This window comes from Cotesia glomerata, linkage group LG1 (assembly GCF_020080835.1).
Source record: "Cotesia glomerata isolate CgM1 linkage group LG1, MPM_Cglom_v2.3, whole genome shotgun sequence".
Lineage (NCBI taxonomy): Eukaryota > Metazoa > Arthropoda > Insecta > Hymenoptera > Braconidae > Cotesia > Cotesia glomerata.
Window position 1 is genome coordinate 20,034,926 of NC_058158.1, and position 25,347 is coordinate 20,060,272.

A 25,347-nucleotide genomic window follows, 5' to 3' on the forward strand; every position below is an offset into this window, starting at 1 on the left:
CACATTGTAAGTTACAATGAATAATTGCTAGAATACTCATAGTCTAGATCTAAAAATGCAATTCGATCTATAAAGTGCCCAGCGAAGCAGGTGGGTTACAGCTAGTATATATATATATATATATATATATATATATATATATATATATATATATATATATATATATATATATATATATATATAGGCATTCCATGCCAAATCGAACTTTTTTGACGCTGACCCTTTTCGATTTTTCTGAAATTTTGGTATCTTTCTCCACTCTATTGAAAAAAATTTTCAGATTTTTTTCAAATCTTTTTACCCAACCAAAAAAAAGTTACGAGTTAATTAAAAATGATAGTTTTTTTTTGTTAAATAACCATAATTTTTTAGAAAATTAATTTATTGAGACGTTTTTTTTTTTTTTTGAAATTTTTGTTTTTAAATGTACTTTTCAGAAAAAAAAAAAAAAAAAAATAATAATTTGGATTCATTTTCAACGTTTTTTTTGAAAATTTTGGAAAAAAACGAAAATTTTGGGATGATTGACATTTTTGATTTTTTTTTTTTTTTTTTTAAAATTTCAGTATTTTCTGCGAATTTTCTGAAATTTTCGGAGTGGTATTTTTTTTCTTTCTATTTTTTTTAAAATACAAGAAAAAAATTTTTTTTTAAATGTTTGTTTTTTGTTATACCACTCTAAAAGTTTTTCAGTAGATTTAGAAAACATCAAAATCCGAGATGAAAAATAATTTACGTATTCTAAATTTAAAAGAATTTGAGTATTCTATTACAAGATTATGCGGGTTTGTTTTTGTATGTAGTTTTGGAAAAAAAATACAAAAAAATAATACAATGCTTCTTTTAATTTTTGATCTAATTTTATTCAAAAATAATCAAATCTTATCGATGATTGTCAGTTTTTATTTTTTTTTCTCGGATTTTAATGTTTTCTAAATCTGCTGAAAAATTTTCAGAGTGGTATAACAAAAACAAACATTTAAAAAAAAATTTTTTTTTTCATTTAAAAAAAAATAGAAAGAAAAAAAATACCACTACGGAAATTTCAGGAATTTCGCAGGAAATACTGAAGTTTTTTATAAAAAAAAAAAAAAAAAACCAAAAATCAAAAATGTTAATCATCCCAAAATTTTCGTTTTTTTCCAAAATTTTCAAAAAAAACGTTGAATATGAATCCAAATTATTATTTTTATTCTTTTTCTAAAAAGTACATTTAAAAACGAAAATTTCAAAAAAAAAGTACCAATAAGTTTATTTTCAAAAAAGTTATGGTTATTTAACAAAAAAAAAAGATATCATTTTTAAATAACTCGTAATTTTTTTTTGGTTGGGTAAAAAAATTTGAAAAAATTCTAAAAATTGTTTTCAATAGGGTCGAGAAAGATACCAAAATTTTAGAAAAATCGAAAAGGGTCGGCGTCAAAAGTGGTTGATTTGGCATGGAATGCCCCATATATAGGGTAAGTATGTGCTATGGATAAGTGTGGGCGAATCCATAAATTTCAGTTCAAAATAAATAGTTTTGCGCACCCTTATCCACTACTACTTATGCCCTATAAGACTATCTATATATTATACACAGAAAGAAAGATTTCTTGACTGGAAAACAAAATTCTTGGCTCAAGTAAATTTTCGGGTGCCCGAAGGAAGACCGAAGTTGTCTTGGCCGAAGTAAAAATTTTTCTTGAAATTCTATTCTTAGTGGAAGTAATTTTTCCTTAATTCAAATTATCATAAATATTTGATACAATAACTTTTTATATTTGATCAAGATTTTTAGATACTTTAGGAAAGCAGCGCCACCTACTTCAGCTGAGAAAAAAACTTTCTCACCTTGAGAAAATTTTTCTCTTGAATATTTGATACCCATTTTAGATTATTTTAGCGCGCAATTATACAAATTGAATGAAAAAAATGATTCAATATTACTTGATCTTCCTATTTGTCATGTTAGTTAATAAAAATATTAATGAAAATTTACATTAAGATATTTAATTTTTTGGAGCAAGAGAGAAATTTTCTCAAGACAAGAAAATTTACTTCTGTCAAGAACTTAATTTTTTTGGAGCAAGAGAGAAATTTTCTGAAAACAAGAAAATTTTCTTGACTTAAATAAATTGTCTTGGATCAAGATACTTATTTCTTGAAGCAAGGAATTAATTTTGTTGGAATAAGTGAAATTTCTTGTGTCAAAAAAAAAATTTTTTTCGCCCAAGAAAATAATTAGGAAGAAAAATATTTTCTTGGTTCAAGTGAACCTTTCTTTCTGTGTACAAATGATTATTTTACTATTGTGTGAATAAATATTCATTCAGTATTATAGGAATCATTCCTATAATATTATAGGAACTATTCTTGTATTATTATGGAGATATTTTTCATATTATTATACGAATGGTTCTTATAATATTATAGAAATGTTTTATATAATATTTTGTGTTAATTTCCTATGTATTGTAGCTTCCTAGAAAAGATTGCTATAATTATAGGAACTATTCCTATAATTTTATAGCAATACATATAGATTACTTTTCCATAGATATATAAACCATTCTCATAATTATAGGCAATTTGCTTTAAAATTATGGATAGCATCACATAATCCATAGTAATCCTTCCTATAATGGTATAAGAAAAGAAACTTTATAAAATTATAGAAGCGATTCCCATGTTTTTTTCTCCTTGTATCGAGTTTTAATTAACGTTTATCGTTACCACAATTCATTGTAAAAATTTACTGTTATTATTACAAGATTTTTATCTTTGTGTTTTACAGAGTTAATGTAAACCAATGTAAATTAAATATAACTAACCTGAGAAAAATGAAAAAAACATGTGTTTGTAACAATTTCTGGAAAGACTAATTTTATGGCATTTCGGAGTGCCAATTCATGATCAGACATGCTGTATTTTGGCTTAAAATCAGTAAAGGTATCTGACATAAATCGAAAGATTTGTTGATAGCAGTCAGTTGTTCTGTTGGTCATCAGCACCCACATGAATGGTACAGCCTATCAATCATTAAAATAATTAAGTTAGTTGTGGTATAGTCATTTTCAACAGTATAAATATTAATGATTCTTGGGTGCATCTATCTTTGATTCTTAGGATTTCTAATAAAGTTATAGATATTAATTATTTCTATAGGGAGAAAATAAAATTGTTTGTAATTTAACAATAAAAGAAAAATTAAAAATTTTTCAACATTGTGTCAAAAATTAATATTAAGGAAGAAAATTAATGTCGCTGGCTATAACTAATATAGTTTGTTTGTTCATGGTAGAAGGTGCGATGTTCTAAATTTGTTAATAAATTAATTAATTCATGATTAGTTCACGGACAATCATTTTTATCGATAATGTCTAGTCGTTGTTGTTCTGCTTGAATCTTAAGATTTTTCAATAAAATTCTTGTAATTAATTATTCTTATCAGAAGAGAGCAAATTTTCTTATAATTGTTGAATAGAAAAAAAAAAAATAATAAAAAATTTGAAATTTTCGATTTCATGCCAAAAATTAGTGTGAAAATGAGAAAATTTATCGAGGTATATTCTTGTTTATAACTGATATCGTTTGTTGGTTAATAATAGACTTTATACGGAAAAAAATAAATATAAATATTTACTATTTCAAATAGTTGTTACGTTCCCATCTGCATTCGCAGATGTCTCTGATAGCAAATACGTGCGCTAATTTAAATATTAAGAATTAAACAGTAATTTCATAAATAATCATTTTTTATAAATAATAATGCTAAAAGATAAGCCAAGAATGTTAAACAATAAATATTAAAAGTTAAATAATAGTTCACAGGAAATAGAAATTGATAAGAAAATTGTAAGACTCAGCCAACGCTTGAGTAAATGAAATATTTTTAAGTTCTCATCAACATTTTCTGACGAAGAATGTTGATGAGAAATCTAGAGTAATAAAAATGATTGAATGTAAGACAATTGGCGTAGAGTACATAGGGTATGTTTGATAACACTCGAGAGAATGTTCTAAATAAATATATGATAAGCGAACGCCTGCGTGTCCTTGAGAGTTTGGACTTGAGTCAGCGTTCGTCACCCGGGTGGTCCTCGGATACGTCTCGCGTATCAACTCAAGATAATAGGACATTCTGGGCCTGATACGCAACCCTACTCCTCCTAGGGCGCAGCCCGTGAACGAGGAGATATAAGCAGGATGTACGGATAGTTCGGGGTTCTTCTTCTAAGGCTCTTTTTGGTCTTAAAGTTACCGACTTAAGACTCTTCGATATAAATCGTCTTACGACTCTGGAGGTCGTATCATCTCAATTTCCAGTTCTAGTTGTTCTACTGGTAACTCTTAAACCCGAGCGCCAACCAGGACGTAACATAGTAATGCGGAATCCAGAGTGTTTAATAGATGAAATTTCATGATTATTTAGTAATTTTTATTGATTGAAACAGTAATTGTCTGTGTTTAAATGATACTTCTGAGGCTTTCTGAGGCTTTCTTATTTCCTGCTCAAGGTGAGAATACTATTTTTCTCCTCGACGGAGGCGGAAAGCAGCAACTTCGTTTAGCGCAGCGGGACGAAAGTTGTCACTTTCGGTCTGGAGGGGAGAAAAAAATTTAATAAATGTACTATTACTTATTATAAAATCATTTTTTCCGTGTGATTGTAATGAATCAGTTAATGAACAAAATATTTAAGAATCTGATGATATTACTGAAATTAACAGGCATATATGTGATAACTTAATTTTTTTGATAAATTTTTTTTTACTAATTGATGAATTAAAAAGTTGTGCATATAGAAAATTAAAAAACTCTTAGTATAAATGAAGTATTTTTTGTAATCTGTCGTTAGTTTTGAATTGCAGAGTATTAATTCAGAAGACATTATGTAATTCTTTGCCACTCGGGCTATGAGTGGTGGCGTTGAGTTTTTTGTTCTTTAATTTTTTTCTTAACAAAATCTTCAAATACATACCTAGTGAACACATGACTTTCATCTGACGTCAGTCGAATGTCATAAGAATGTCACAAGATTTTTACATAAGTTTGACGTAAAACTGACCTTCCCTATGATCTTATTATGATGTCAAAACCTGTGATGTCATTTTTACATCATTCTGACATAAAAAATGTTATATAATATTAAAGTCATTATTGTACGTCATAATGACGTAACTTTACCATCATACATTTACGTCACTGGTAAGTCATGGTTTTACGGAATACTGATGTAATTTTCAAGTTATATATTTACGTCACTAGTAAGTCACAGTTTTACGTAATACTGATGTAATTTTCAAGTCATATATTTACGTCACTAATAAGTCACGATTCTACGTAAGACTGATGTGACTTTTAAGTCCCTATATATTTTATATCAGTAAAAAGTCACAGCTGTACGTAATTTTGACATAACTTTGAAGTCATCTTTTTAGGTCACTGAAAAGTTCTGATTGTACCTAATACTGATGTAACTCTGAAATCTTTTTTTTATATCAGTAAAAAGTCACAATCGTACCCTGTTTAAAAACTCCAATAAGATCCCATCAAAAGCGACAAAAGTCACTTAGAAACCAATATATATTTATTGGTTTCTAAGTGGCTTTTGTCGCTTTTGATGGGATCCTATTGGAGCTTTTAAACAGGGTATGTAAGGCTGATGTCATTTTGAAATCATCTTTATACTCCGTTAAAAAAAAAAAAAAGTATTGAAGATAATAGAAACCATTTATGAAAAAACCAATACTTTTCAATTCTTTTTTTTTTGGTCAGGATAAGTCAGTATTAACTTATGGTTTGAGATGATATTGATGTAACTCTCGAGTAATGGTTTTCCATAATAGATTCGTTGGAATGAAGCATTAAAAAATTTATACAAAAAAAGTATGGGGAAAGGGGGAGGACAAAAACTCACTTTCGACCTGATGAGTATAAGAGTAAACTTATAAAGCAAATTTTTTTAAAAACTTATTGTATTTTTCAATATTTATTGTATTTATAATGGAAAATGAAAAATTTAATAGTGAGAAAAAACCGTGATCATTGAGAAGTTGGAATAAATTATTTCCTATGCATACTATACTCACAAAGAAGTCTGAATTTTTTCCAATTTTTGACCTGCTATATCTCAGTGAAAAATGATCGTATTGCAAATCTAAAAAGATACATTTTAAAGCTTTAAAGCTTCGTGATTTTAGTTTTTAGATTTTCTGACAAAAAATTTTAGCTAAAAATGGCTTGAAAAAAAACTTTTTCAAAATTATCAATTTCTTTTTTTTTCGTCTCAGAAGGTTAGGAAAATTTTTTCGTTTCACGACTTGATAGGTCCCCATAGAAAATTCATTCCAGCTTCTGAAAATGCCTTCTAATTTGCTGTGCGACCATTCGTAGCTGAAATATTAATAGTTGAAGACAAACGAGCTTTGCAAAAGTATTGCTTTTATGAAAGTAATATAATTCTCTTTAATTATATTTTATGAATTTTCTTGAATTTAAGAAAAATTTTTCAATTGTAAGTGGCATTTTACGTTTAATTGGTCAATCTAATCATTTTATTTCAACTTTCTGAATTTATGACATTAATATGACATCGTTATGACGTTCTTATGACCAATGGAAGATTAATTTACGGAAATTCTGAAATTTTATAAAATTTAGAAAAAATTTATCAATTTCTATGCAATCTCATCGTTAATCTTAATGAAATTTGATAAAAACTTATAAACTTAATCCTTTCCAACTCTTTAATTCATATAGATTTAAATAAGCGTATTTAATATCAATCGTGGTGCAGACAAGTGAATAGCATTCAAGACTTCGAATTCAATGGACCCCAGTTCAAGCCCAGCACACGCCGAAATTTTTCAACTCCAAATCTTCTTCCTCAGCATGTAATCAGTCTCGAAATTGTTATTCGAACCCAAAAACCCATAAATAAATGTTGTTTTTTTTATCAAAAAATTTTCTTCCGCGTAATTAAATTAGACATCAGTTATATATCATAAGGACGTCATGATTACATCATATAAATGTCATAAATGTCATGCAAGCGTCACACTTACATCATGGGTACGTCATACATATTACGTAAGAATCTTACATTAGAAAGTGGGAAATTATGACTCATATATGACTTACATGTTACGTAAATCATGACGTAGCATGACGTCATTCTGACGTCAGTTTGACATAATTGTGTTCACTTGGATATTGTTGGTAAAAATTTAAAGTTTTCTTTAAAATTTAGGGGAAAGTGGCCTAAAGCGGGTATGCTAACATTAAGAGCCGAGAAAATTTAGTATTTGTATGATAACAATAATGACTTTTTTTTTTGATAGAGGATTTATCGAACTTTAAAATCAATAAACAATGTTGTAGAAATTTGTATTAATTTACGATTTATTATTAAAATTAAAAAACACTCCCAAAAACCGCTTTGCCCTAAAGGGGGGGGGGGCCTGAAGTGGGTAATCCGTTCAGGCAAAGCGGGTTGGCACTACAATTAAGGGAAAAATGCTTATTTTAAATATTTAAATAATTATTTTAGTTTCATTTAAACAATCTTCAACAATTTGAAAGATTAACTTATTAAATATAGCAATAATTCATTATAAATGACTATTAAATCGGTAACTTGTAAATAAATTCTTTAAAACGACAAATTATGAAGTTAAAAATTAGAAATAGTAAAAAATGTCGTTGCCATCCAGGTTGCTTGCTTCGTTTTCCTTTTGCATTTACTTTCCACTCAAAAAAATAAGTATAAAACAATATCAGGGCAAAGCGAGTATTAACTCTGCAACCCGCTTTGCCCGAAAACACGTTTTTTATTCAAGTGATGCTAACTTCAAATAATTCAAAACTAAACGCTAATATTTTTCTCTTAATATTAACTTCAATAGGCTCAAATTAATAGAAAATTATAAAGGATATAATATGTGTATTTGTTTTCGAATAATCAGAAAATACACACCTTTAATTTTTTAAAGAAATTATTAATTTTTTTTTCAATTGCGTGTAATTACGCCATACCACTCCATTAAGACTCGTTTGGAACTGAGCGAAATTCGGAAGTATTCGGGTAACCTCGACATGTACATACTTTAGCCCTCGCGTTTCATGTGTTGGTGCACAAGCGCTTACCCGCTTTAGGCGGGGTACCCGCTTTGGGTCACCTTCCCCTATGGCCCGCTTTGTTGATGATTATCATCTAGATAGAAGGTCAGTGCATTAACCTTCCAGTCCCCACTCTATGAGATTTTTACTCATACTCGGTTTCAATCTCAATTATTTATTTAAATTTAAATAGAAAGGCCATTTGAAAATTTTTTTATCTTTCTATAACTTTATATTTTTAAAATTTATGCAATAAAAACGTATTAAATTTGTTTGAAAATAGCAAAAAAAAGAATGATTTTTGAAGGACATTAGATTTTTTTCTCATGGCGAGAGTATTAAAAGTGCTTAAAAATTGAGCTGTTCGGTTTCCTACGGCGTAGATCGGCTCTTTTCGGCAAGCGCTTTGCCGGTATATTTGTTTAGATCGTATGTTAATAAAATGTGAGATTTTTTCTCATGGTGAAAATAAAAAAGGTGAGATGAATAATGTGGGTACTGAAGGGTTAAAATGCTAAATTTTGAGTCGAGAATTGCGGAGGTACTGCTTGAAGTTCTGATTAGAGTTTAGTGGGCTCGATGTTATCATTTCGTTATTAGACAGACTTGGACTAAGTTTAGATTTTAATCTTACCCTATAGTTAACAAGTATCATGTCAGGCTTTTGCTAAGCTTGGGAGAGTTATTGTTTTCTCTGAGAAATAAGATCAATTTCATAGTCTGTTTAAAATCACCGAAAAAGTAAGGAAATTTTGTCGATACTTTAATTTTTTCCATGAGCGTACATACAGGGTATCCCAGAAGTAACGGACCCATTGTAGCATCTGATGAAAAAAATAATTCTGAAACGAAAAGTCCTTAGTCATTCTGGGTCCCAGAACCCGTTCCTATACTGCTGATTTTCGTCATTTTTTTCGGTTTTTCAAAGTTTTCTCGAAATTTTACGGATCAAACGGACTCCAAATTCGAGTTTGTACGGGTCAAACGGACCCCATATTCGGATTCAGCGGGTCGAAATACATAAAGATATACCGGTCGCGTCAAAAGTACTGACAAGTTTTTTTTTGTGTACCGGTGTAATTAATTATCTATGCATCTGATTAGAAAATGGCTAAGGACTTTTCGTCTCAGAATTATTTTTTTTTCTATCAAATGCTGCAAGGGCATCCGTTACTTCTGGGATACCCTGTATATTAACGATTAATTGAATTTAAATGAAATCATATATAACCAAACTTATTAATCGTTAAAATAAATATATAAAAAACTTTTAGTGTTGGTAAAAATATATCAGTACTATTTGTGTTAATTTACTTTTATGATAATGAAAAAAATTTTTAGGTACCTTGTCAATTTCATTATTGTTTGTAATTTCTGCCATTATAGTTAATAATTGACCTCTTCTGACATTTAGTTTAGGAAACACTTTGTAAGTGGCATCAATAAATATTCGATCTACGTGAGGACTTATTAGCTTTATAAAAGTTGGATCATAGATTAAAATATTGGTAGCCAAACTTTGCTCGCCATGTGTTGTTTTAGTCGAAAATTGAAAGTGTTTAGCTATCAATTGATGTTGCTTTTTTGGTCCATATTTAAGATTTTCGAAAGATACTTCGAGACATTGCCCAAATATGTTAATATTTCTTATGACCAACGGAATAAATGTTGAGACAGGGTTATTTTTCAAAAGTCCACGTTGTACTTGCTTACGAAGAGCAGCATGAGTCATTGAAGAAGGCACTAAATCACTGAATAAAAAAAAAAAAATTATTCATGTATGTTGAAAAAAAATAGTTAAATATAAATAATAGTTTAAAAAAACTAAAAACACGCTTTTTATAGAAAACCAAACTAAAAAATAGAAAATAAATTTAAATTAAGAATAGTGTTAAAAATTTCAATAAATATAAATTAATAATAGTGTAAATAAAAAATGTATTTTTATTTTAAAAAAAACGTGAGGTGCATGGTATCAATAGTTATAAATATTTTATTGAAAGACATGAGTAGAGTGATTATCATTTTGATAATATCTTAAAACGCACCCCACGCTTTTCTTAAAATAGAATACATTTTTTTTATTTACAATATTATTAATTTATATTTATTTAAATTTTTAGCAGTATTCTTAATTTAAATTTATTTTCTATTTTTTAGTTTGGTTTTTTATAAAAGCGTGTTTTTAGTTTTTTAAACTATTATTTATTTTTCACTTTTTAGTTTGGTTTATTTATAAAAGCGTGATTTTTTAGTTTTTTTAAACTATTATTTGTTGATTATCAAAAATATTCAGGCGCGCAAATTACCCACGGAGAGTTACATACTGACATACTGACATACAAGTGAAGCTAATAAAAAAAAATAATTATTTATAAATATTATAAATACGGGGAATCAGAGTTCGATTTCGGAGAGCGAGCCTGAGAAACGGCTACCAGAACCAAGGAAGGCCGCAGGCGCGCAGATTACCCACGGAGAGTTACTGACATACTGACAAACTGACATACAAGTGAAGCTAATATAAAGCGTGTAATAAGTCAAGATAATTCAATAGTATCAATAACATTTAATAATTTTGTTTGATTTGCATTAATATTGATACTTAAATTTTGTTAAAACGATGACAATAATAATGCGTAAATTATTTTTGATAGCTCACCGTTATGATTTAGTGTATTTATTTTAATTTCATTAGCATAACGATGTGCACCTAGTACAGATTGTCTTTTATCGGTATCAGATATAATCAAATAATATTTCGAATATATCAATAATAGTTACGAATATCGTTTTAACAAATATTTAAGTATCAAGATCTATAAGTTTGAATAAAAAAAATAAAAAAAGATTTATGTCTCAAAAATTTGCAATTAATATTATAATTAAAAAAAAAATTTAGAAGTTTTTCATAAAATTTCATGTGCTTACTGTAATTTAATATAATGAATAACTTGACGAGGCTTTACAAAAGGAATACTTGTTAAATTTTTTATGTATTTGGCACATATCTCTTTTTTGAGCAATGATGTATCGGGATCGTGATTATGCAGATGCTGATCCTTTTTACTAGGAATAAATTTATTATGAATATAATAACCTCGTCCAGGGCACCTTTTATTCTTCTGATTCTCTCGGATACATGTCAAGTCTGTAAATTTTGATAAGCAGTAAAAAAATTTCATTAAAATCATTGTAAAAATTGAAATAATTCTAAAAAAATTTTAAAAAGGGAAAAAGGCCCAAAAGAGCTGAGTTTTGAAATAGCCGAAATTATTTACGCAGTAGTATGGGTGAATCAAATTTAGGAGAAATAATTTAATTATTTTCTTAGCGAGAAGTTAAAAATAAATTTTTTCATTATTCTTTTTTAGATAAATTTCACACGAATAATTTCATATAACTGTTATAGGGAGGGAGGTGCTGCAATTGTACTAAAAATTTTTTTTTTTGTTACTACTTTTTTATAATTTTAAATTCTAAAAGTGTTGAAAAATTTTTCTATAGTGTCCTTAACAGTATTAACGCATTTAAATAATTGAAAATTAATTTATACTTATTGAAAAAAGAAATTTATTTCGCTAAAGATCGAGCTCAAGGTAGCGGCCCGCAAAGGCTGCAATTTGTAATACAATGCAAGCAAGATTATAACGCAGACAGAAAATACAATTTTTTATCAGAATTGTTTTATTAATTTCTTTTAATAAATGATATATTACTTATTTAATATGAGGTTACATTCATCCGTATAACTGTACAGACGCGTTTAATTTTCGCTTCTGAGTTTTGTAAGAATTTTCTATATTCATCTGCCAATGGTTCCATTGAACTGTGTCTAATCTGTGGTTTTAAAAATGCTTTTTATTTGGATATAATGATTTGAGTGATTCCCTGTGTAATTGTTCTGATTAACTATCATTGTGATTGACAATAATGTGTTGGATTTTGTGTTTATGAGTGATGTTTCAAGTGAGGATAGTACATTTGGCACAACCAACGAAAACTCGGTAGTACACATGTGTGTGGATCAGCCACAGTCGGAGAAAGTCTATATATAAACATTAACATCTGCACAGACGAGACAGCGCTTGCGCATGCAACCCAAAACACTGAGCTAGACACTGCCTGTCAAAACAACTCTGTTGATTCTCCTAGCACCAAATCTAGACGAGGACGTCGCACAAATCTTGGAAGGCTAAATTCTCAACGCTCTAGCTCATCCTGCTCAATAAAAGATTACTTCAAAAGAAAAAGAAACCTGGACGACAGTCTCGAGAAATCTTTCCAGGAGACGGCAGATATAATACTCGTCTCTTCAAAAAAGAAACAACATAGGGAGGAACATTTCGGCTCATCTCCTAACAGCGGTATGACTTCAACTCCAGTTGTATCCTCCTCGCCTATAGCAATGTCCAATTGTGACACTATCTTGAATGCCATTAACAGCCTAAGAAACGATCTAAATGAAAAAATCGACGGTCTCAATTTGAGACTTGCCACGAAAGAACATAAATCCTAAGGGGCCAAAGTTAAACTCTACAGAAACAAGGTCTGCATCGACGACAAATGGATACAATGGGATGAAGATTTAGGAGAACTGCGAGAAACTCAGACACCAATACGTAACCAATCATCGTGAACAGGTCTGATCAGGTATAATTTCAGGCCTGATCATACATAAACAGGCCTGATCAGGTCTAATTTCAGGCCTGATCAGATATGAACAGGTCTGAGCAGTCCTGATCATTTTTTCCTGGGCAGACATTACAGCAGCCTAATGGGTGGAGTTTTATTTAAATATCTCGAAGCAACATAAACCTGTTAATTGTCTATATTATGGTATTTTAGATCCTTTTTTGGACGGAGATTTCACTATGTCTGATCTTTCAAAGGCTTTAAATATAAGTAAACTAAATAAATCCCCCGAGGAGGATGATATATCAAATGAATTCTTTAAGTCACTTCCTTATAATTGGAAACTCTACCTATTGGACTTATTCAATAAGGTTCTAAGAGAGGAAAAAGTCCTAGACACTTGGTCAATTATAATAGTAACTATGATTCATAAAAAAGGTGAAAAAAATTATTAAAATAACTATAAAGCTATTGCGCTGGTGAATTATATCACTAAACTTTTTACCTCAATGCTTGCAAACAGACTTTACACGTGGACTAACAACTATAATATTTTACCCGAAAGACAAGCGGGCTTCAGATCTCAGAGAAGCTGTATGGATAATCTCTTTGTATTATTGGAAGCGATTCATACTAACCTTAGACAGGAAAAAGGCAAAGCTTATGTTATATTTGTTGATTTTAAACGGGCATTTGACTCTATAGACCATGATAAATTATGGAGTAAACTCCTAAGGTTAGGTGTGAGTGCTAAATTAATAAGAATCCTGAAAAACCTGTATGAAAAAGTTTCCATAAGAATAAGGGCCAAAGATGGTTTATCTGAAAAAATAGAAATAAACGAGGGTGTTTTACAAGGAGAGATCTTAAGTCCGCTTCTGTTCATATTGTATATTTCCGACATGGAGGACTTTTTCCGCTCGAAGGGCTTGTACGGTATAAATATTAACGCTACAATCGATGTTCTTTTACTACTTTACGTGGACGATCTGGCAATACTTGCGAGGAGCAGAGCCAATGTGGCAGCTATGCTCAAAGTATTATATATTTACTGTGAAATTAACCAACTTACGGCTAACGAAAGTAAAACTGAGATTCTATATTGCCGTAAAGCGGGTAGAATTTCCAAAAAACTAAAGTTCTTTTATAATAATAAGAGTATTAAAGTGGTCTCAAGTTATACATATCTAAGCATGCCTTTCTCATCATCGGGACGAGGAAGAATAGTGTTGAATTTCATGATCAAAAAAGCAAGATCTGCGATAGGGGCTGTTATCTCTCGATTAATCCCGATTAGTCTTGAGACACTAAAAAATGTCCCGATGTTACCAGCCTAGCGAACTACCACCCGAAATTCTCGTTACCGACACTAGCTAAATTAATATGTAGTCCCCGTGACATCACAAGACGACACGAGGAGGGAAAAATCAGCTACGAACCTCAAAACTTGAGCGGTGATCGACACTTCGATCTATCCCCCGGTGTCAACCACCACGCTAGATTTTTCTTAGTCAATCTTACCACTATTACCACTATTACCACTATTACCACTATTACTACTATTCGGTGATTACTCACTAAAATCATATATAAAATCTATTATTAATTATTATCAAATCTTATACTACTTTTATTAACATTATTGTTTTATATTAGGTGATAATTCACCACAATTATTGTTAAATCACACGTTTATTTCTATTATTAAGTGTAAATTTTCTTTATTATCAATATTCCATTAAGTTGCGTTACCGAGTTATTCGCAAAGTTATAATAAAAGTGAATAATTGTGCAATAAAATTGAGTTCATTGTTAATACTACTATATATCATTATTGAAACAACACCACACACCTATTTCGGCCAATCTTGTCAATCAAGGACAAAGGGACATATTCGCAGTCAAATTTGTAAGTAATTAAAGCAAGTTAACTGGCACGCGCGAGAACTTTTGTCTAGATCTTTTCTATTAAACAAAATACCGACATTCATACGGAAGCGAAATATTCCGAAGAGCAGTGGATCCCAAAACTTTTATAAAACTTAGGTGACTATTCTCTTATCCGCGAGGTTTAGTGAGCTAAGAAATTAAATTTTTTTAAGATTGAAAAATTCAGTGTTTCAATCTATCGATCCAAAATAAATAATTTTGACATTATTACTTCTCTCTTTGACGGGATGGTAGCCTCTGTAGCCCTGTATGCCGCATCTATATGGGCATTAAGATATTCCGATGATCTAGACTGTTTACTAACTGAATTTCTCAAATCTATACTCAGCCTGAAACGAACTACATCGAATGTCCTGATTAAGCAAGAAACAATAAATTAGGTCTGTTTTATGCGATATGGAAACAAACATGGAATTGGTTGGTAAAAATTTTAAGCATGCACGAAAATAGATTGCCGTTCCTGTGCCTAAAAAAACAAATCACTTTGTATGACTATTCCCGCGATGGTGTCTGTATGTATGTATGTATGCATGTATGTATGTATGTATGTATGTATGTATATATGTATGTGTATATGTGTGTGTGTGTATGTATATGTGTGTGTGTGTAAGTATATGAATAGTTTATAACTCTTGAACGACTAAACCGATCGGAACCTACCAAACGGTGTTCTAAAGATTTCCCGTGAACTTAGATTTCTTGTGAATTTGAACCGATTCGGATTGATAGATTTTGAGAAATTTTGAGAAATCTCAAAAAAATCGGAAAAAATGTTTTTTTGAAGGTGTTTTTTTGGAATAACTTTCAAACGGCTTCATCGATCAATTTCAAAAACTAATCAGCTCTCAACCTTGAAAAACCACGTTGATCGCCGATAATCCGGTCAAAATCGGTTGATTCGTTCGAGAGATATCGTGAACGAAAGAAAACCGGAAAAAGTTTTTTTTTAACATAACGTCGATATTTCTTTTCGGATCGTTTTTGATGAAATAGAATAATTTTTATAACTCAAAAAACCGCGTCGATCGCCACCAAGAACGTAAAAATCAGTTGATTTGTTCGAGAGATATCGTCGACAAGGTATTTGGAAACAACTGTTTTTTTAACATAACTCCGACATTTTTTGGAATAACTTTTAAACGACTCCACCGATCAATTTAAAAAACTCATCAGCTATTGAGATAAATACAGGTGAAGTTAATAAAAGCGTGTTAAAAAAATTACGTTGATTGTCGTCAAGCTTGTCGAAATCGGTCGATTCGTTCAAGAGATATCGTGAATGAAAGAAAACCGAAAAAAGTGTTTTTTTTTAACTTCCCGCTAAGAAAATTGAAAATTTTTAAAAATCGGGAAGTTATTGTTTTCACCCCGTTTTTCGAAAATTGAGTTTTCATCAAATCTCGACGTTTTAAAGCCCTTGGAAGCTTCCCTGACTATTCCTGCGATGGTGTTTGTATGTCTGTATGTATGTATGGACTTGTGTGTGTGTGTGTGTGTGTGTGTGTGTGTGTGTGTGTGTGTGTGTGTATGTATGTAAACCTCTCATAACTTTTGAACGGCTTGACCGATTTGATCGCGGTTGGCGCCATTCGAAAGAACTTAACCAATCTTATAGGGATGGGCGATATACATCGATGTTTCGACTATCGATGTTTTTTTCGGGAAACATCGATTTTTTTGGTCGATTTTTTTTTGGAATCGAAATATCGATGGTCGATGTAAAGTAATGAACTATCGACATCGAAATAAATTTCTACTCGAAATGTAAATATCGCGCTATGCGCGGCCCTTAATTTCAATCGATAAGGAATTGTGTCTCATTTTTTTCAAGTTTCGACTATTGATTAATTTCGAATTTCGTTGCATTTTTATTTTAAGGATTTTAAGGTAGTTAGTTCATGCAAGGCATATTTCAAGAAAATCAGTAAATTTTTTTTATAAGAAGATAAATATATTAATAATTCACCACCAAAATTTTAGATCAACTCACCATACCGTTTTTGAGTAATTAATTTTCGAAATTGCATCTTTTACACATAGAGAGATAGAGAGATGGTAAAGTTAGTATGAAATCTATTTGCATCACTCGAGTAATACCAAAGATTTCATACTAACTTTACCATCTCTGTTTTATAAATATTTAGACAATTCTCGAGCTTAGTCATAATTATATTATTGTTGTTGTGATAGAATATAAGTATGTATGCGTTGTTATTGAATTTAATAATAAATTTGTACTTGTAGTAGAGTAAATTATTGATTGATGAATAAATTAATTAACTTTTCTAATAATATGTTTTTATGATCAATCATTATTAACGATTAGATTATGATTCATAATAATTTAAAATTATTCCTTTTTTACGCCAAATTTGGTTGTTATTACAACTTTTACGAATTTTCGCGCGCATTTTCAACATCGATTTCTACAATCGATGTTTCGATTTTTTTGTCAAAACATCAATAGTTCGATGATGAAAAATTTCGAACATCATTAATCCGATGTCGATTTTTTTTGTTAAAATCGCCCATCCCGACAAACTTAGATTTTGAATACAATTTGGACCGATTCGAACCGGTAGATTTGGAGAAATTTCAAAAAAATTACAAAAAAATTTTTTTTCAAATGTGGTTTTTTTGAAATGACTTTGAAACGGCTTAACAACCGATTGATTCCAAAATCTAATCAATTCTTAACATCAAAAAACCACGTCAATAGCCGCCAGCCCGGTCAAAATCGATTGATTCGTTCGTGAGTTATCGTTAACGAAAAAAATGTTTTTTTTTGAATTACTTCGAAATTCCTAGGTTGATCAATTCAAACTTGAAAGTTCTTCATAAGGCTTCAAACACTGCGTTGAATGCCACCAACCGCGTGAAAATCGGTTCATTCATTCAAAAGTTATTGCGGTTTGAAAATTCAAAAAATAGTGTTTTATTAAACTTCTAGCAGATTTTTGATTTCGGAGAGCTCAAAATAACACAAAAATGATATCTTTGAGCTCAAAGAGCTCAAAGACGTCATAAGTAAAATTATGAGTGTTTAGGTATGAAATTAGCGGGAAGTTGCAGGGATGGCATTTAGGGTCAACCGTTTCCCAAATTTTTTTTTTTCGAATTACTTCGAATTTCCTAGTTTTATCAATTCAAACTTGAAAATTCTTCATGAAGCTGAGAAAACTATGTCGAATCATTCAAAAATTATTGCGGTTTGAATATTCAAAAAATATTGTTCTATGAAACTTCTATTAGTCTTTTGAGTCCGAAGAGCTCAAAAGCATAAAAAAGATATTTCTTTGCACTCAAAGAGCTCAAAATCACACATAAATTACATTTTTGAGCTCGAAGAGATCAAAAACATCATAACTGCAATTTCAAGCTTGTTGAAAATCCCTTAAAAATTTGGATTTTTAACTTGCTCTCTTAATTTTTGTGAAAAATGTATAATATACCAATTTCCAATCAAATTTTAGCATTACAATATTTAAATATAGATATGATATGTAGATAGTTGATAAAATATTCAACTAGCCATTTAGCCGGTTTTGTCTTTAGCTAATTAGCTCAGCTAATTTAAGTTAACCAGCTAAGCTGAACAGCTCGCTAGCTAATTAGCTTGGCTAACTTTTTTAGCCGGCTTAATTATACAGCTCTATCAATAATTCAATGTTAAGTGTTAATAATATTCTAAAAATTATTATGTATTATAGTACTGACGGAAAATTTATCACAAGTTTTTTATAAAAAACAACTATATAAGGTAAAAGCCCCAATTATTGACGGGGGTCTAAATATTGACACCCTAAATTATTTTTAAATATATTCATTTCTTTGTAATAAGAATAACGATCAAATAAATTTTTATTAAATTCTAATTAATTAAAAAATAGAAAAAAATCACTTTCAGTTCAAAATATTAAATATTAATTATTTAAAAAAAATTAAAGTTAGCACCAGTTCATCAAATCAGTTTACGAGCGTCTATTTTCTTAACAAATTTGGTTAGAAAAGTATTTTTAGTAGATTTCATAGAAATCTAACTATTGCATTGATCCTCATGACGGAACTTTTAAAAAATTTTGCTATATTTCGACTATACTCGTCGAGCTGAGTCGGAAAATGCATATAATTCAAAAGTTTATATATATATATATACATACATATGGGTCATTCCACCAAATAAGAACATTTTTACGGGGCGACCCTCGCGGATTATGTTTAAAATTTATGGAGGTGTTCTCTATCATAAGACAAAAATTCCCTGAAAGTTTTAGCTCTTAATACGCAGCGGTCTTGAAGTTATGATTTTTTGAAATTTTGGAAAAAATTTTTTTTCAACTTTTTCGTCAATTTTTCTGATATGAAAAACATTTTTAAACAAAATCGACAAACATTGTATTTTGTAGGAAAAATTCTCAGCTTATGAATGAAAATATTTATTTTTCCATAAACTCATCAGAAGACCCTTAAAAATCGAATTAAAGTGGAAAAATTGATTTTTTTCGGTATGCAGCCCAAAATTCTTCAAATTGGAATTTTTTTTCTGAAAGCTGAGAGTTTTTTACACAAAATATAGCGTTTTGCCAATGTGCATATTTTTTGTTTCGTCACAATTAAATTAAATGTTAGATTCACTATGCAGTAATATAATTCAGAATAGTAATATAATTTTCTCTCTAATACTAAAATTATAGTACTCATAAATTTTGAACCACCTGCTTAAAAGATGAGTCTATACTTCGTCACTTATCATGCAGATGGCGCTCAGAACTCCCTCTATTTACTTTCATTTTGTGATTCTTTCTTGAGCGATTTCTTTTCGGATCGTTTGTTCTTAACAAAAATATAATTGCTCAAGTTTTCAAGTAATAATTATTGCGTTACTTTGATATTTCATCGCCATGAGTAAACGTATACGGTCAGTAAATTGTTGTAATCCATTCAATGAGTCACGTAAGTAACTAATACAGTGCACTTGACTTCTTATGTATAACCTCTACGTAGAACCAATTAAATTAATGGCCTTGTGTTTAATATTAACTTTTGACATCTAATTAAACGAAACTTTTAGATAAAAAAGGAGTTAAAGATTTAAGAAAATTTCCCAACGAAGATCGCCGGCATCAGAGGAAGACGAAATTATTTCAAGTCAAATTAGTGTTGAAAGTCTGAGTATATCAGCTGAAATTTGTACTCAAGAAAGCAGTTTATCTCGAACTGTCAGTAATTTTAGCGACAACCTATGTGATTACAATAATCATTCTTTAGAGCGATTTTTGAAAATTCCTCTTATTGAAAAAGACAGGTAAAAATTTTCTATTGATTAAGTTTTTCATTTACTGAGTGAAAACTTACTTAATTATTTTTCTATGCGTTTAATTTAAGGTTATATTCTGAAAAAAATTATGGAGTAAAAAAACTTGATGAGAGCTATGCTGCCCTAGAGAATCAGTTCCAATCACAATTTGGAATAGTACCTGAATCTACCTACAGAAAGATTAATCAAGATCATTGTTCCATGATAGCTAAAGTGAAGAAATTATATAACGTTAAAAGTGACAAGTAAATTTTTTTAACAATCGATCATTTTAAAATATCTTCATTTTTTCATATTAATACGATCGATCGTTTGCTTTACAGATCAATAAAAAAGAAGCTGCTTTCAATTTTACCCGACAGTTGGGAAGTCAGTTGTATATCATCTGAATTTAACTGTTCTCGAAAAATGGTACTGAATCTTAAAAATGATATCAGTGAATCTGAGAATGTTGATTTAGACTCTGGTGAAATGACTACTAATACTTTGAATCCCACAAAAGTTCCAGGCAATCAGCCGTTCAAGTTAGATGTAAAAAAACTTGTCATTGATTTTTATGAAAGTGAAGAAAACTCAAAACAATTAGCGGGCATGAAAGATTTTAAATCTGTGAAAGATTGTGATGGAAATCGAACTAGGGTACAAAAAAAGTTGATTCTTTGTAATTTAAAAGAATTGTACCAAAGCTTCAAAGCGCATTATAATTCAGTGGCAATCGAATTTTTTAAATTCGCTAGTTTGAGGCCTACTTATTGTATTCTTGCTGGAAGTAGTGGTACACATGTCGTATGTATTTGTACTATTCATCAAAATGTAAAATTGATGTTAGAAGGTACTTGTGTATTTGACATTCTCTATAATTGTACTAAAACTAGTTATTAATCTTATTACATTTATTCCATTTAGGATGTAATTTTCCAAAATTTGCGAAAAACACCGATTGGGTTGTAGAATCTCAGCCAATTTACAAAAATTTATTAAATAAATTAGTTTGTAACAATTCAAAAGAATCGTGCTTTTCCAGAATGTGCAATAGTTGTCCAAATAATGAAGAAATCACTGATTATTTTCGTGTGTCGTTTAAAGAATCTGATGTTAATGAAATCCAATATAAAATGTGGACATCAACAGACCGTTGTACTATTGTGAATGTAACTTCAGATTCCGAAGACTTCATCGAGACTTTAGTGACGCAACTTGATAAGCTTTTGAAACATGATTTTATTGCGAAAACATAAAGTCTATTTTTTTCTGATACAAAACTAAATTTAAAGAGCGGGGAATTCGCCGTAGTATTTGACTTTGCGGAAAATTATGCATTCGTTGTGCAGGAAGCAGCTCAAGGCTTTCATTGGAATAATGGTCAAGCTACTATATTTCCAATGGTGATTTATTATAACGAAAATGATACTATTAAGCATTTGAGCTTTGTTGGTATTTCAGATTGTCTTAAGCACGACACAGTTTTAATTTATTTATTTCAAGAGCAATTGATTGCCTTTCTTAAAAAGAAGTTTGCTGTCATCAATACGATTTTTTACTTCTCTGATGGAGCTCCACAACAATTCAAAAACAAGAAAGCATTTATAAACTTATGTTATCATTATGCTGACTTCGAAATCAACGCTGAGTGGCATTTTTTTGCAACTGCCCATGGCAAAGGACCATGCGATGGTCTTGCGGGTTCATTAAAACGATATGCTGCTAAAGCTTCATTACAAATGAACAATAAAGAGCATATACTGAAACCACAAGATTTGTTTTCCTGGGGAACGAAAAATTTTACAAGCTTTGACTTTACTTTTATAGCTAATGACGATTATTTAATAAAAAAAAATGTGTTAACCGTACGATATTCTCAATCGAAAACGGTGAAAGGTACACAGTCATTACACACTTTTGTGCCTTTAAAAGATGAAATTGGTTATGCTTTCATTAAAACTGTGTCCACATCTCAAAAAAGTTCAAAAATAAAAGTATTTTAATTATAATGAATTTGCGTTTAATTTAATTATGACGAAACAAAAAATATGCACATCGGCAAAACGCTATATTTTGTGTAAAAAAAACTCTCAGCTTTCAGAAAAAAAATTCAAATTTGAAGAATTTTGGGCTGCACACCGAAAAAAATCAATTTTTCCACTTTAATTCGATTTTTAAGGATCTTCTGATGAGTTTATGAAAAAATAAATATTTTCATTCAAAAGCTGAGAATTTTTCCTACAAAATACAATGTTTGTCGTTTTTGTTTAAAAATGTTTTTCATATCAGAAAAATTGACGAAAAAGTTGAAAAAAAATTTTTTCCAAAATTTCAAAAAATCATAACTTCAAGACTCCTGCGTATTAAGAGCTAAAACTTTCAGGGAATTTTTGTCTTATGATAGAGAACACCTCCATAAATTTTAAACATAATCCGCGAGGGTCGCCCCGTAAAAATGTTCTTATTTGGTGGAATAAACCATATGTATGTATATATATATATATATATTGTGATGCCTTTTCCGGCACTGGCGTCGACAGGACCGGATCAGGTCAACAAAATTAATTGGCCAAACTGGTTCGTAGATTTGGTTGGGCGCCAGGAACTCAATGTTCCACGGGTCGATCTCGCTGTTGATCTTCGTTGGGCGGCGGGTCGGTGTTGAAGAGATTCAAAAATCGAATAACGGCATTCGACGGACAAAGAAATCGAAATTGGACGATGGGATCGGTTAATCAGAGCAACAACAATAAAAAAATAATTGAGGCGTGCACTTCTAATCCAGCAACGGTTTATTCAACAACAAATATATTCTGTCGGCAATGTCGCATTAATAACAAAAATTATTTTAACGCAAAAATAATTCTAACGAAAAACTAGTGCTAACCCAATGATTCAACATTTCAAAATAAAACAAATTACAAAAAAAAAAGTATTCGAATAACCAAAAAAAATTACAAAGTCTTTTCTTTAAAAAAAAATATTAATTAATTCAACTCGCCAAATTTATTCAAAAATTTTCAAAACAAATAATTAACTCAACTCGCCAAATTTATTCAAAAATTAAAAAGGAAATAATTATTTCAATCGCAAAATTTTATCAAAAATTTCAATCGCAAAATTTTATCAAAAATTTCAATTGCCAAATTTAATAACAAAATCTCAATCGCAAATCTTTATCAAAAATCGCAACAGCAAAATTTATCTACGAAGTCTTCTCTTTTTTTTTTTATTAAAAAAAAATATAATAATTTCAATCGCAAAAACCTAATAAAGATCTCAAAATTATCCAAAATAATTCAAATCGTCAAATGGTTCAACAATGACAAGAAAAAAAAAACAAATTATGCGAAGTATTCGAATTAGTCAACTTATTTTACAAAGCAATTTACTAAGCCGCTTTGTCGGGTATTTGAAGCTCGAGGTAGGTGAACAGTACTTATAATCCCAACCAAAAATTCCACACACACAAACACGTGACTCAACGGTACCACGCCGCAGAGTGTCGTCACTAAGCTTCAAAAATACCGCACGGAATTTATTTAATTCCGTGCAACTCGAATTATAAACAAATTATTTTAACACGACGAAATTCGCGGTGATGACACCCTGGGGCTAATAAAGACAGCGACCAGACTTACCCTGCAGCTACCGTAGACGTCTCGGGCGATGCTGACCAAGTAGGCGAAGTTGGCGGTCAAACTGACGGAAGAGCGTCGATATCTCGGCGATGGCGTGTCCGGGGTCGTAGAGTCCAAAACAATTCGGCAAAATATTTCACAATAATGTACACAATTGTACTCACGTCAGCGACAAATTTAAAAAAAAATTAAACAGCAAAAATAATCAAAAAGAGAACTGCACGATGCTACAGTCACGGCGTCCAGATCAGAATTAATTGTTAATATGGCTGCCTCCTCGGCAACCCATGCTCTTTTCCTTTTCGGTTCGTTCCAAAAACTCGCATCCAATCAGCTCACAGCTTCTTCTAGCCGGCCGTTGTATTACGGGATGCGTCCAGTATTCCGTTGCGATCGATGATTGGTCGATACTTCGATTAGTGATCAGCCTCGTGTTCAGATGGCGCCTCGCATACTTGTTGTTGATCGCTCTCCGTCGTCATTGGTCCATTCAAATTTTCTCGTTGTTCCATCCTCGCGGCCAGATGTCACGTTGATCGTCGATGGCTCGTAGAAATTCGCGGGTCGTCTGATCGCTATAGTCTAGTCTCACTCACTCATGCATTCAACAATAGTTCACACTCATTCCGGTATTCTTTTTATTTAAATTTTTAATTTCAATTCGGCGCGTTTTCTTTTACTAATTTTATCATGTGAATATTTCCCATTGAAAATACACAAAAACTTTGATTTTTAATTTTTGAATTTCTAAAGCTCAGCGGCATTTCATGGGATCACTTTGATTGAAGATGGTTTTTTCTTAGAATTAAACGCTCTACAAAAGTGCCCATTGCCGCAAAGTCGTAACTCACACTGGCGAGGCAGTACGGGCCACTGAACCTGATTTTTTCATAAAATTGGCGTTTTTTCGCATTTATCTCGTAAATATCAAGAGCTACGGAAAAAATGTAAATGACAAACTTGTAGAGAATTCAATTTCCAACAAAAAAAGTCCTATGGACCAAATCGCTAAGATCAATATTAAGCGAGATATTAAGCCTTGAATATATTTTTTCGTGAAATTTTGGCCGATCATTGATTTAAACTTATTAATATCTTGTTTACTTTCTCTGTTTTTTATATTTTTTCTTCAATATATTTTTTTAAGGCTAGAAAACTAAAGCAAAATTAATAATCTACAATATTTAACCTTTAATGATAATAAACATTTAATCAAACTCTTTTCTCTTTGTTTCTTCTCCGTCAGTAGGTACTTAATAATCTAATGGCAACGTTGCGAATAAATACTGATAAAAATTTAAAAACTCCGATTCTCTCTGATGGCACAGGTGAAAGCCAAGCTTCAGCCATTTTTGAAACGCTGATAGAGTGGGATCTTTGCGATAATGTTAAAGCAATGTGCTTTGATACAACTAGTTCAAATACCGGTAAGTTAATGTTGTGGTTGAATGAATTTATATCACGGTATTTGTTTTTTGACTTGGGAAGAAATTTTCAAATAAGAATTTGATTAATTTTTTTAATTATTTTTACGAATGTTGAGTTAAAATATAAGCTGAGTCAAAAATTTGAATAACTGATAATTAAATAACAGTTTACCAATAACTAATTCTTTGTTTTAGGTTGTTTTAATGGCGCATGTGCATTATTAGAAGATAAAATTGGCCGTGACTTATTATATCTTGCTTGTCGCCATCATACTTCTGAATTGATGTTACG

General features: G+C 30.5%; 1 protein-coding gene across 1 annotated transcript; it reads right to left on the reverse strand.

The window, feature by feature from the left end:
* Window positions 1–2,594: 2,594 nt before the first annotated feature.
* On the reverse strand, window positions 2,595–9,848 carry LOC123265713. Its single transcript, XM_044729623.1, has 3 exons — window positions 9,449–9,848; window positions 2,814–3,011; window positions 2,595–2,618 (listed from the first exon to the last, which is right to left on the reverse strand). The coding sequence occupies exons 1-3, from the start codon at window positions 9,833–9,835 to the stop codon at window positions 2,595–2,597; spliced, it is 609 nt and encodes a 202-aa protein (XP_044585558.1). The 5' UTR covers window positions 9,836–9,848.
* Window positions 9,849–25,347: the final 15,499 nt, after the last annotated feature.

Bases quoted from the DNA above. Each gene is read 5' to 3' on its own strand.
- LOC123265713 (XM_044729623.1), bottom strand. From the start codon at position 9,835: ATGACTCATGCTGCTCTTCGTAAGCAAGTACAACGTGGACTTTTGAAA. The intron at 3,012-9,448 runs GTACCTAAAAAT...AATGATTGATAG, and splicing joins ACAATAATGAAATTGACAAG to GCTGTACCATTCATGTGGGT. The intron at 2,619-2,813 runs GTTAGTTATATT...ATACCATTATAG, and splicing joins GTTTTTTTCATTTTTCTCAG to GAAGGATTACTATGGATTAT.